Genomic DNA, 13,371 nt, shown 5'->3' with positions numbered 1-13,371 from the left:
TTAAAGGGGTGGGTGGTGGTGACCAAGAGCCAATGATCAAAGCATGTGAAATTTCATGCTGATTCTGTTCTGGCAGAACCAGTCAGCAGACAATTATATAGGTAGATTTTTCAGATTACCTGTTCCCAGTCAAAGGCTGTTTGACGAGCATGGAGATGAATGAAACCAGATAGCCCTGACCTCTTTTGTTTATAAATAGAACAGAAATACCTTCTGAAGCTCACTGCACAGTAGCAATCACTGGATCTCAAAGCTTTTCTTGTTGCATGACAGCCTATCTGAATAGTGCTGACTGTTCCTAGTGGCTTAGATCGTTTTAGAATTGCTTGCTTTTCAATTTACTGCTTTTGACATTCGTATTACTGTGTTGTCACAATTGATACATCCTTGTGGTATTTTTATGCTTGCCTGGAGTAATTTTAAAATTTGTTTTGCCATTGCTACTCTTAATTGCCTCTGGAAATGCTATTTATGTACTATATAATTAGAACCTGGTGGCTCTTGGTATTCATGATGGAAATACTTGTGTACATTTGAGAATTTCTGCCCCTTTATCATTTTAAAAATCTTTTCCCTCCTTTTCCACCCCCACAGCTATACCCACGGATTAAACCAAGGCAAAGAAGCTTGGCATGAAATTGCACAGCATCCCGAGTTATGAAGTTCAAATCATAAGTTACTTCTATAAAAGAAATCATTCATTTTGCTTTAGTTCCAATGTAATGAGACTTATTAAAATAACAATGTAACTTGAAAGCAATGAAGAATTTGCTTGAAAACAAATGAAGGATTAATGGATTTGCAAATGGAGGAGGACATTCCACAAGCTGAAATGCTGCTTATGAACAAACAGAACTGTGCTACATCTGGCTTACGCAAGCCTAACATTCAACTACTGCCCACTCTGCTGTTTTTCAAATGGCACATATGTACACGGGAACAGAATTCACTTTTTTTTAATGTTCTGCATGAAATGCAGTGAACTTTTCAGTATCCGTGAAGGGAGTTAATGTTCCACACAACTCTCTTATTCCAAATCTGGCTTTGGCTTTGTTCCTAGTGGAGGAAATTAGTCATCTGAGCTACCCACACAGAGAGCACATTTCTGTAAGCAAAGTGTTTGTTAAAGTAGTATGAAGATAAAATAGTGTGTCTAACAGTGAAGAACGTTTTGACTAGTCCATTGAGCAATAATGATAAAATGCTGTAGCATCTTAGGAATTCCATGTATTCAAAACACTTTGTGCTATATCAGAGGTAGTTTTAGAATCTTGTTTTTACAAAAAATAAGTTCTGTATTTATTGTCTTTTGTAACTGACAATTAAGCTTAGAAACTTTCTGTAGCCTTTAAAACTCAAACTTTGTTATAATTGTATCTTATTTTTGTTAATTGTGATATGATTAAAATGGTGTTTCCTCTTAAGTTTTAACTCTTTAGTGTCACTATCCCTGACATCGGCATTAATACATCATTGAGACCTCTCAGCCTGCTATGCAAATACATAAACACAATACATGTTAACATCCTAGAATGTGCCAATATTTATTTATTTATTTAATACATTCAGTGTAGAAACCCATTCTTTTGACGTATAGTTTTCATCTCAAAATAATGTTCTGCACCTGCTGTGCAAACTGTAGCCCTTATTAGCTCTAGAAATAACATGAAGGTTATAAGTGACTAGATCTGTTTGACTTGGCTTAATGGAACGACTCCATACAGATATATTTTTAAATGGAAACTTTTACAGCAGAATTATTTCTAGCTAGTTTTTTCCACCATGATAATCTTATACGAGATATTGCTGTACTAGTCAGAGTTTTGTTGAAGACATGTCAGTAAAACTTAAGGATCAGTAGCCTTCCCTTGTACGAAAGGTCATGCAATTTATGGCCTCACGTAATCATTGCAATCTACAAATACAAACTGAAAGAGTTCTCTGATCACACTGCAGTGTGATCTTTCACCTACAGTTCAGGGTTTGGGACTTGTTCTGTATGGGGCCCTGTGAAAGTGTGATCTCTCACTGGCTTGGTTCATTGAAAAGGTTTGTCAGACTGACATGAGCATGTGGCATTAGACAGCTCAGGGGAATGGCACTGGGCAAAAGTGCTTGTCATGTCTAGGACCAACACAGGTTTGCTGCGATGCAGCTGTTTAGCTAGTTTTTGAGTAATGAGTATAATTGCTTGAACCAGTGACCAGTTGTATGGCTGCACATGGAACCTAATGCAAGCAACAATGGGAGCACTGTTGGAATCTTTGGTAGGCAGAAATTTCAATAATCAAACCTGCTGGCCATCAGGGCACAGGTTGCTGCTCTCAGACCCTTGCTGGATAATTAGGAGTGCCAGTCAAAAAGACACACCCACACAGGGGGGGCTTTCAGTAGAAAAGTCTTGCTCAATACCACCGCATAATTGCTGAGCTAATTTAGCTGACAAAATGCCACTTGGTCATGACTGTGAAACCTGTTAATCTCACACTTATGCTTTTAATATTGGATACTTGTTAATTTCATGCCTTCAGTTTGCCGTGTAGCACTTCTATAAAAATTGAGCGCCTTTCCTGTGTATATCAGCATTGCTTTCTACAGTACCCTTCAAGAAACATGTAGTGTGACTGCCCAAGAAATACACAGCATATAGAAAATGTTGCAGACGATCAGGGCTTTATATACCTAACTAATCCCCATTACAAAGAAACACCTTCTGCCTGGGCCAGCCCTGTCTTTATTTAAATCAGTACTTGTGAGAGGTGAAGACAATAGAAATATCTTGTTACATTCTTTCCAAAATTAATGCAAGGTAAGGTTTAAGAGGTTTTATTTTTTTATAATTCATAACCACTGATGGTCCCTACCATACGTGGCAGCACTTGTTTCTCCTTGAAGTCTTTGGTGACTGAAACAGATCTTGCTGATAGCAATCCTCTGGCATGAATTCATGTCAAGATTGGTAGGATCTTGTCCTCTCTAATGTGTATAGTTTCCTGCTGGTCAAACTGGCATAGAATTACTTAATCCAGTCCTTGAAAGAATAGATGAAACAAGATTACCATTGCATTTAAGGCGTGGCAAGATTACAATAATCAGTTTATCCACTGGGCTGCCACTTATTTAAAAGGCAACATTGCCTGTGTTTAAAACATAACATTGTTCTGATTTCAAAATTTCTATCTAAGTGGAAAAACTGAAGCGCACTGGGCCTCTATTGCTGCTTCTATTCAGACCTGCCTTTTTTGTCTCTCTTAAATAAAGATGGCCACCACTTCCTAGCAGCTTAAAATGTCAATGAATTACAAACTTCATTTTAAAATACATTTTTCTAATTTACAGTGAAAACTGCTGTTCCTCAGAAGACACATTTAATTGCACTTTATCTCCTTGATTAAATGTAAAAGTAAGCAAAATTGTCAAACAGAACTGAAGAATTATATACAGAGTTGGGTAACCTCCATGGGAAAGCTCTAAGGTAGTTAAAACTACCCAGTCTGTGGGTATGCATAATGAGATTGAAAGCTTTTATGTTCTTGGAGTTTTGGTCATTCAGGTATTTCAAAATATTCTGCCCATCCCCTCCTACGCACTAGTTTAAACATCTCTTTATAAACATAAGGAACAGGCTGGTGATGGGGGGGGGGGGGGGGGGGCGAGATGCAGCAGAGTTGGGGTGTCCTTGCAAGATGTATGAAAGCGTTCCATTCTCTTGATTTCATGAGATGTCTGCAGTTGAGGTCAGTTATAACTTCAGATGAAAGTAAAACACAACCACTAGTGGAGAGAAGGAAGAACATGAATTAAAGACTGTTCTCACCTGCTGTACAAAATGAAGCACAGTGCAAGTTTAGCAAGATAACATGTTATATATGGGGTCTGGACAAGAACATTATGGCTGTGTCTAGACTGGCAAGTTTTTCCAGAAAATCAGCAGCTTTTCTGGAAAAATTTGCCAGCTGTCTACACTGGCCACTTGAATTTCTGGAAAAGCACTGATGATCTCATGTAAAATCATCAGTGCTTTTCTGGAAAAACTATGCTGTTCCCGTTCAGGCAAAAGTCTTTTTCCGAAAGACTTTTGCCCAAAAGGGCCAGTGTAGACAGCATAGTACTGTTTTCCGCAAAAAAGCCCCGATAGTGAAAAAGGCGATCGGGGCTTTTTTGCGGAACACGGATGCTTTTTCGCAAAAAGTGCTTTTGCGGAAAAGCATCCTGCCAATCTAGATTCACTTTTCCGAAAATGCTTTTAATGGAAAACTTTTCCGTTAAACACATTTTCGGAAATTCATGCCAGTGTAGACGTAGCCATTTAGTGTAAAGAAGGCAAATCTATTCCTACAGAAGACCTTGTGGGAAGTTTCCTCAATGCCTGACAACTGTAGAGTTGGTCTGGGTTACAAATACATATAACATTTATTCTATGTGTTATCAATTGCATCCCTATTCACTGATGTGCCAGGAAATGTTCATGTAACTATGGGCTGAACTGTAAACACATTTTATAATTAACCAACTTCAATTCTTCTCTGGTTGTAATGTAACCTGATTATGTCAACTGCAGATGACAACACTACTGCAAACATCATTCAAATTACAGGGAGCAACATTAGTTTCTCTCATACACTGAACTCATTTCTACAGGGATATTAATTAATATGAATTAACTAGAGCTGGGAAGTGCAATAAACCCAGGTGCACATTCTCATTCAGAAGTAAAGTAGCCTTACTTTACATTAGCTGAATCCCCTTTGAAGAAGAATAGAAGTACTAGAGAATAAAATTATAGGGGTTGGGTAAAGGAGGATGCTGTGGGAAGATGGACCTACTGATGGGGGGGGGGGGGGGGGGGAGAGAATAGGAAACGGGAGAACTGGCTGCCACTGAAATTCACCCCAGTAAAAGAGAAGGTTACCAGAAGATTTACTTGGTGGTGCTTGGGTCCTTAGCTCAATTTTTTGTTTTTTGAAAAATAAAATGAAAATGTCCATCCTTCATTTAAATCATTTCTCTGGGTGGGGGCTGGGGAAGAGGGGTTCAGGATGCAGGCTGTCCTGCAGAGAGAGGACTACCCCAGCCCTCTCTCACTGCAGCAGCTTGGGGTCAGGTGACAAGTGCCTTTACATGGCTGTTGCAGCTACAGCAGGCACAGCCAGGGGAAGGGTACATGTTCTCAGCTGGAGCAAGTCCAAGATCATCCCTTTGCTCCCCATCCAGCATGAGGAATACAACAAACTGCACTTCCCCTTCATCAGGGAGCAAGGAGGAACAGCCAGTACAGTACCTATACCAATTTGGAGGTGGGGGAGCTTCACCCCCCATCCCGTCCTCCCTAAAAGGGCACCTTGCAAGTGGGAGGCTTGGGCTGTCCTGGAAGGGGGGGCGGCACCCATTTTGCCTGTCTGATGACTCTCTTTCTCTATATGGTTTTCTGAGTAGCAATCCATTCCAGGCACATCCCAATTTCCTGGCACAACCAAACCCTTGCCATGGTTTAGTTATGGTAAGAGGAAGATCTATACTGAATTTGGTGGTCCTAGCTCTTATTTAGGAGGAGTTCTTGACAGACATACAGACAAACTCAAATATATCATAGGTTTAATTAACTAGAAGTATAGATGGTGAGGGTGCGGCCACATGCCATGACTTCAAATGGCTTCCATTATATGCAGGGTTTACACAGTTTGGTTCAATGGCTCTCAAAGGCCCCACTATACAAATTGTTCCAGCATCCCTGACTGGAAGAGGCCAAAATGGGAAGTAGAGAATAATACAAGTGGATTAGCAAGTGATTTACCTTCTTTAATCACATGCACAAAAACACTAAGCACAGAAGATACCAATATCTTACTTGTGTTTAGATTCTCAACACTGCATGAAAATGGAACACTACAGAGTGCACCAACCATCCCCAGGGTCTAGAATCCAGGCAAACAGCTTTTAGAATTGAATCAGCATTTTTCTCCAAAACCATCTCAGCAAGCCACAGGTCTGTACTGCTGAACCCACACAGACTTATTAACTTACAGTGTTCAGATTCAACTCCACTGTTCCACTTTTCTCAACATCCAGTTTCTTGAATATTTCTATTGTGGAGAAGAGAGAAACAAGCTATGTGTTTGAAGAAAGCAGCAAGAACCAGAATCTGAATTAGCCCTTTGTCTTGACTATGAATGTTTGTCTCAGATTTAAAAGGGGAAATTTAGAGTTTATGAAAACAACCATTGACAAAACCAAACCAAGAGGAATTGCATCAAAGCTGTTTCCTTTATTAAAAACTGTCCACTATTTACAGCAAAAACAGTACAGTTTTGTCCTAGTGCATGAAAACTAGTGGCTGCTTAGCTCAAGCTGAGTGAAATGAAAAAAGCAACATAAAGACTCTAATGTTAAATTGTTTGAAAAATTATTTTATGGTCCAATGTATGTTTAGAACAGTGATAAGGAGAGTTGTCAATGAAAACTTTTAAACCTGTTACCGTGAGTGGAAGTGCTTTCTATTTTTGTCATGTTAGTCCTGGATGTGCCATTAACTAGGGACATGGAGGTGTCCAACTGCCATATAAGGCCAACATTTAACCACCACAAGCATTCAGAAAACCTGAACTCGGTTGCTACTTAACCCTTGAGGCTCCTATAGGTCTATGCTGGCTAAGTAGTAAGTTTGCATGATCTCTAAATTGCTGCCGGTAAGCATGTGCAAAACCAGCTAAGGCCTGACACCACTTAGCAGTCGGGTGCCTAACTCGGGTGTAAGTCCCACAACAATTCACAAGCAAGGTATTCTCACATCTATCTTGCCAATATGCTCACACTGGCACCTAAGAATGCACCTACTGGATTGAGTCCTGCACAAAACATGGCAGAGGTGGTATGCATCCTCTCCTCCCTCTCCCATCAAAGCTAAGCGGTTAAAGCCTTCCTCCAAGAGATCTGAGAGGAGGGTTCAAATTTTCACTCTGTCTGTCTGGTTCATGGCTGGGACTTAAACCTTGGTCATCTCCTTACCAGATGCAATCACTGACTAACAAGTCACTTTCATGCTTCTGGCCCTATGATGCAGTATTTCATAACAAGTGGAACAATTTCAACAGATGAGACTGATAGACCCCACTCAGCATGCTGGCTTCTGTAAATCCTATTTTTAGGTACCTAATTTTCCCCCTGCATGGTCTAGAAAGCCTGGGAACTTAACTTAGGGATGTGAATTCCATCAGGCAGCAGGATGACTAGATGCTAAACCCTTTCATGACTAAACCTCCCTTATGAGTCTGGGGCTTACCTGACATAGCTAGGCAAGGGGCTCCTTTACAGCGTAAAGATTTGCTAAGAAAATACTCACTGAACAAAGTTTCCAGCCGAATCAAGCACCTGACAAAATTATCGAAGTCGATGATAAGCTGCTCATCTGCAAAACGAGCCACAATGACTTGGTGCAGCTGGCAAGTCAGTTTGAACCCTAGTGAGCAGAATAAAAGGTGAAAACATTTGGCCAGCTAACAATGCAATCAGGTGGTGGTGATGTAACAGGAGCAACGTGCACGTTTTGGTTTAAGATTACAAAATGCACAATAGGAGCAATGTCGAAAAATGTTCATATCTATACTGGTTACTTGGTCACATTTCTGTATCAGTTTTTTTAACTATTAAGCTTGTTGGTCGCTATGGGTCATGTCTCCTTTTTACTTTATCAGTGGTCCTTTCTAAGTTGTTTGGCATGAGTTCAGATCGGGTGAGCCTACTCCATGTGCTCAGGAGGGCTAGCAGAACCCATTCTGATTCACAGTCTTAGAGGGAGTGACTGCATCTGTGGACTAGTCACGGAAAAATGGTGGTAAGGAGTAACTCTGTACTGTAGTAAGTGTGCAGGAATCCTTACCCAAAGATCATGCAGAATTTGAGGGGCATAGAAGGGCTGCCTATTGGACCAAGGAAGCCAAACTCTGCTATCCGGTCTTACCCATACAAACAGCAGCAGGTGAGGATGACTGGGGTTGCTCTGGGAGGGAGCCATGGGGACTGTTGTCAGGACCTGTGGCTTTGCACCTTTGTGACGCTCTCCAGCAGTTCAGATCATCATTCATACTCTAGCTCTTAAGCCCACCTACAGTATGTACTTTCACTGCTGAAGCTGGTTTGCAGGATAATTGTGCTGTGCTGTGCTGATGTTTGTTTCTAGCATGCAGCTGTGGCATTGAGAACGCCAGTGGATGTCGTGCTTTTATGAGTTTTGTCCAAGTGTCAGTTGACTTGTGGGCTTGTCTCACTGTAAGGCTACGTCTACACTGGCAGCTTCTTGTGTAAGAACTCTTGCGGAAGAGTTCTTGTGCAAAAACTCTTCCAGAACAGTGTCTACACTGGCATGTGCTTTTGCGCAAAAGATGTGCTTTTGTGCAAGAGCATCCATGCCAGTGTAGACGCTCTCTTGCGCAGGAAAGCTCTGATGGCCATTTTAACCATACGGCTTTCTTGCGCAAGAAATTCATGTTGCCTGTCTACACTGGCCTCTTGCGCAAGAACAGTTGCACAAAAGGGCTTATTCCTGAGCGGGAGCATCAGAGTTCTTGTGCAAGAAGCCCTGATTTCATACAGTAGAACATCAGCTTACTTGCGCAAGAACACACGGCCAGTGTAGACAGGCAGCAAGTTTTTGTGCAAGAGCGGCTACTTTGGCGCAAGATCGCGCCAGTGTAGACACAGCCTACGGCTACATTCATGGTGGTAACCTCGTGTCTATATTTTACTCCCCTTGTAGTCATTGTGCAGTGGCCATAAGAATCCTTTACACAGAGCACTGGACTGAAACTCAGGAAGCCTGGCTTCTATTTATAGCTCTGCCACTGATCTGCTGGGTGACCTTGAGCGAGGCACTTTCCTTTTTGTGCCTCAGTTTCTCCCCATGGCCAATTCTGTCACTAAAGGATGTCAGCCTATGGATCCTGGCTGTTAATGGCCTGCTCGTGATCCTACTGTGCCAGGTCCTAAGTGAGAATAATCTCAAACAGGAATTCATTGCTCTGAGTTGTTTTTAATGTGACCGTGTGGCTGCATATAACCAGATAACATGGCTAGCCAGTGGGAACAGAATCCACAGCCTTTAGCATTAGTAGCACAAGACTCCTTTAGCAATTGGTAACAAACTGTTAGTGCCTGTGGCCAGCCACCACAGAAGATGTGATCTAAATACAGTGTAACCATTTCAGTGATCTTTACCAGGGAAGCTGGCTTCGATCACTGAAATGGTACCCTGTATTTACACCAGCACCTACTGACTTTGATTCTTGGTGTAGAAGAGGGGCTTGAACTGGCCTAACCCTGTACATGGGCAGATAAATATTGGGTAATACAGCAATAGGGGAACAGAAGTACCTGCTTCTTCTAATGCTCTCCGCATCTCGTAGGAGTTCATGGTACCAGAGCGATCAACGTCTATTTCCCTGTAGATTTTCTGTAAAACACAAAACCCAGTGTCGGAGCTTGTTGATCATACAGAGCTGGCTATTTTCGCTTCAGACAGAAGTCAGAGAAATTCCTGTTGAAAGCAGGATCTGTGCTTTGCTGAGAAATGAAACCAACTTTACTAGCCTCTACAATGGAGTTGGGGGTTGAAATAATTAGCAGTCAGTTAGAAGACAGCTCCTGGGGCTTGTCTTCACAATACAGCACAACAGCAGATGCACTGGGGAAGGTGCGTTAGTGGAGATGCTGCCCTTGTACTGCTCTCTGGTCCTATTGAGCCCCATCCTGCAAAATGCCATGTGCCTCTTCTGAGGGTCCCCAGCTCCTCACTGACTTAGTGGAAGTGCAGGCAGTTCAGTAGCTCTCAGAACTGGGCAGGGAAGCCGGTTTTAGTGAAGAACGCAACCTTTCTGTTTAACAACATGTGCTCAGGACTGCCCATATAGATACACCGTACCCACAATATACATATAGATTTACACCCATAGCCATATCATATAGTATAGTAAACAGACCATATTATTATTAGTATAGTAAACAGACTCATATTATACATATAAGTAATATACCACATGCTCACTTATACAGAGGTCATATCTTACTTGGTATTTCTGTATCTTTGTCCAAAGTATGTGGAATTCCTTCAGTCCCAGTTTACCACTTCCATCAGACTGCAGGATGAGTTAAGGCAACCTCTTTGGTTGGCAGGAAAGAAAGGTTTTCCCTCCCCTACATTAGGTTTGCTTTAGAATAATCTCAACACTAATTTTCTGATGTTCCCTTTAGAGAAGGATGCAAATCATCTTGTGATGCCTGGCTTATTGGTGGTGCTCCTCCTGCAGGATAAAGGGACTCTGAAACACAACTTGAAGAAATGGAGGAAGTTTCTAATTCAGCAAGATTGAATGGATTAATCTGAACCTCTGAATACTTTCTCAGGCCTTTTCAGTTCCTTGCATGGGTCAGCAGGTGGACAGAGGATGCCAGTTCATCCACACTAGTGGTTCAGCCATTTTTGAGAATCTGAGTCATAATATGTTTGTATTCTAAACAGACACATAACCAAGAGCAAGGGCAACTATTTACCAAATGATTAATGCTTTAGAAAACCCTCACCAATAGAATCCTAACATCACTGTCTGTCTCTGTTACCATAACAACAAGAGTGGCCTCCTGGGCTCTATCACCACATTTTACAAGGAACAAGAGGCGACACATGGAGGAGAAAGAAAGGCCAGGTGCTCTCCCCAGATGCCTGGGGGGCACATTCAAGGAGCAGAACAAGGGACTGTGCCTCCTCTGGCCCAGCTGTACCACCCCAGCCCTTCCAGGCAGCTATGTCTCCTGTGGTCTGCTTGTACAGCCCCACCAGAGGACAGGGCTGGGGGCGGTGTCAGTAGAGTTGTGCTGCAGGAACTGCTGTTCAGAATGCTGGCTCCTGGCAATGGCTGCCTCCTCCCCTCTCCTGGGAACCGCTAGAGGGAAAGGAGCAGAAGGGAGCTGCCATAGGTGCCACTTGCCCTCTAGCCAGGAAGTGCACATTCTGCCCCTGCTCCACCCCTTCGCTCAAGCCCCCACCCTGCCTCTTCCCGGGCCCCAATCCTCCTCCCTCCTGGAGCTTCCTGAACACTGCCAATCAGCTGATTCAGAGAGCTCCAGAAGTGCTGGGGGGAGGGGGGCCACCAGCAGGCAAGAGGTGCTGGGAGAAGGGGACTGAAGGGGGATCTGGCTCAGCACCCACTCATATTTCCCTGTGAATACTCCATCCCTGAAGCACTCATGGAGCCGGCACCTCTGGCAGTCGCTCCCAAGAGTTAGTGCTCTGCATAAGCCGCTGCTCTAGCATGGCTGAAATAGTACGGCCTCCAAACCTGTCTTTCCACAGGGCTCTACTGAACCCAAGAGAGGCAGCTGCATGGAAGAGTGGGGGGCAGCAGAGCTGCTCCTTTGCCTGCTGTGGTTCTGGAGACTGCCGCCTCAGGTGCCAGACTGTGAGAGGGCACCACTAGGACCCTGGCTGTGTCTACACTGGTGCGATCTTGTAAAGCCCTATTTCGAACTACCTGTTAAACCTTATTGCAGGAGGAATAACAGGTAGTTCGAAATAGGGCTTTATTTCGAACGCCCGTTTTCCTGCCGTGTGTAGACGCGGGCAGTTAGTCTGGGCTTGTAAATTTCAAAAATGGCACCCGGCCAGGAACATGCAAATCAAGCGCGGGATATTTAAATCCCGGGCTTGATTTGCAATTCCAAATGCCTACATTTGCAACCCTAGTTCGAATTAGGCTGCAAGTGTAGACATACCCATGGTGAGTTGCCTATCATCACTATAGATTTCTTCATAGGGTGTGGAGCTCCGAAAAAAAAAGTCAGATCTGGGGAGAAGTTCTGGGGCTGTGCTTCTCATTTGTTTCCAACTGTGAAATCTTTGTGACTTTTACAATTCTCTCACCAAATCGGACATGGGAGGGGTCTGCATCCCACACGATTGAACATTCTTCATTTCTTCCCTTCTGCTATGCATGTTTAGGACCTCTACATGAGCTGATGCTAATGATGCCATATTGGGAACTGATCTTTTTATAGGCATATTCACTGTGTCCGGTCAGGCCACAAATATAGCAGCAAGGATGGAATTCAGACTGGACCTTCTGCTCTAAAAAACCCAGGCTTTTACTGCTAGAGATACTGTAGATTCATCATTACCTGGCAGTACTATTAACATGTAGCGTCTCTATGCAGGAGAGCCTTTAAAAGGTGGCAGTCACAAGCAGATTTAGCCTCCCTCCCTCTTGTAGGGGTTGCTGGAAGGAAAGGATGGTTGGATATGAACACCCCACTCCCCCACTAGATTGTAGAGGACTACAAACTAGCTAATCCAACTGAAGGATACATCTAACAGATCGACCATTATTTTACATGTCTCAATACTGAAGCCATCTGATTTAATATCTTGGCCTGTAAGGAGAGAAGACAAAAGGCAGGTTTTGTTACACATGGACGTGTATAGGAATTGGATAGTAACTCTTTTGTTTGGGAGCCCTCTAGTGGGTCTCCTTGTCTTCAAGTGCAGAAGCTATCAGACCCTAGCCAGAACAGCAGTGTCAATACGTAGCCATCTTGCAGGTTTGTATATATAGCTAGTGAACAGTGCTTTGGAACCCAGCGATGTTTGGATGTGTTTAATGCTGTACAGAACAACAACTCATTCCAAGAAGGCTCAATTCTAGAACGTCTTTTCTACTACGTCTGCTGTTCAACAACCAGTAATTCAGTGTCTCTGCCGGAACCCTTCCTTTGGGCTTAGATGGGGCAATGAGCCATCTCTAGTTTGATGCGTCACTCATTCTATACTTGGAGCTGGATCCATTGGGGGCAGCTAATGCACTGCAGGCAGCCATTAACAGAACCCTTAGGCCTTCAGCTCCCAAAATGCAAGGCTCTACTGCTTGAACTAAAGTGAAATTCCTTTAGCTGTTGTTAGCAAGACTCTTATCTTTTCTGTGGAGCAACTACTAGAGGACAAGACTATACTAAGCGCAGGGTCAATACATATGCTACAATGCAAGCGGTGCTACCCACTGAACTAGGAGCTACTTCAAGCTCTCACCAACTGTAATTTTAATCCTAGAAAACTGGCTAGTTCTCAGCTGGACATTTCCAGGGGACTGGTTAATTTTTAAGTGACTGGTGTGAAGTCAGAAAGGTAAGTATGTGGTGTTAGGAGGATAGCTTAGGGCCAGAGAATCCGATCATCTCCCAATCTTGTCTCTCCTTGTGGGCCCGCCTAGTGAAAGCTGCCTTCTCTGCTGCTGGAACCTGCTCTCCCTCAACAAAGGACCTAGCATGTGCCTACAGTAGATACGAGGGCAGGAATGGGCAATAAGACTGAGACGATTCACCAGGGTTAGCCCC

General features: G+C 43.2%; 2 protein-coding genes across 4 annotated transcripts in view; one reads left to right on the top strand and one right to left on the bottom strand.

Moving 5' to 3' along the window:
* Nucleotides 1–1,424, top strand: part of TP53BP2 (tumor protein p53 binding protein 2) — a 70,649-nt gene extending 69,225 nt beyond the window's left edge. For all 3 annotated transcript variants that reach the window (XM_006133421.4, XM_006133422.3, XM_025189816.2), the window contains exon 18: nt 595–1,424. In XM_006133421.4, the coding sequence (XP_006133483.2) occupies nt 595–636 (42 nt within the window). In that variant the 3' untranslated portion in view covers nt 637–1,424. The remainder of the gene's footprint in view (nt 1–594) is intronic.
* A 95-nt stretch (nt 1,425–1,519) lies between these two features.
* LOC102458713 (calpain-2 catalytic subunit) overlaps nt 1,520–13,371 on the bottom strand; it is a 57,294-nt gene continuing 45,442 nt past the window's right edge. Inside the window, exons 16-21 of the mRNA XM_075925266.1 lie at nt 12,350–12,414; nt 10,059–10,127; nt 9,367–9,445; nt 7,340–7,456; nt 6,025–6,083; nt 1,520–3,774 (exon numbers count right to left, since the gene is read on the bottom strand). Of these exons, the coding sequence (XP_075781381.1) occupies nt 3,751–3,774; nt 6,025–6,083; nt 7,340–7,456; nt 9,367–9,445; nt 10,059–10,127; nt 12,350–12,414 (413 nt within the window). The 3' untranslated portion in view covers nt 1,520–3,750. The remainder of the gene's footprint in view (nt 3,775–6,024; nt 6,084–7,339; nt 7,457–9,366; nt 9,446–10,058; nt 10,128–12,349; nt 12,415–13,371) is intronic.

This window comes from Pelodiscus sinensis, chromosome 3 (assembly GCF_049634645.1).
Source record: "Pelodiscus sinensis isolate JC-2024 chromosome 3, ASM4963464v1, whole genome shotgun sequence".
NCBI lineage: Eukaryota > Metazoa > Chordata > Testudines > Trionychidae > Pelodiscus > Pelodiscus sinensis.
The sequence above is the reverse complement of the archived record's forward strand: the minus strand, read 5'-3'. Positions and strand labels throughout refer to the sequence as shown.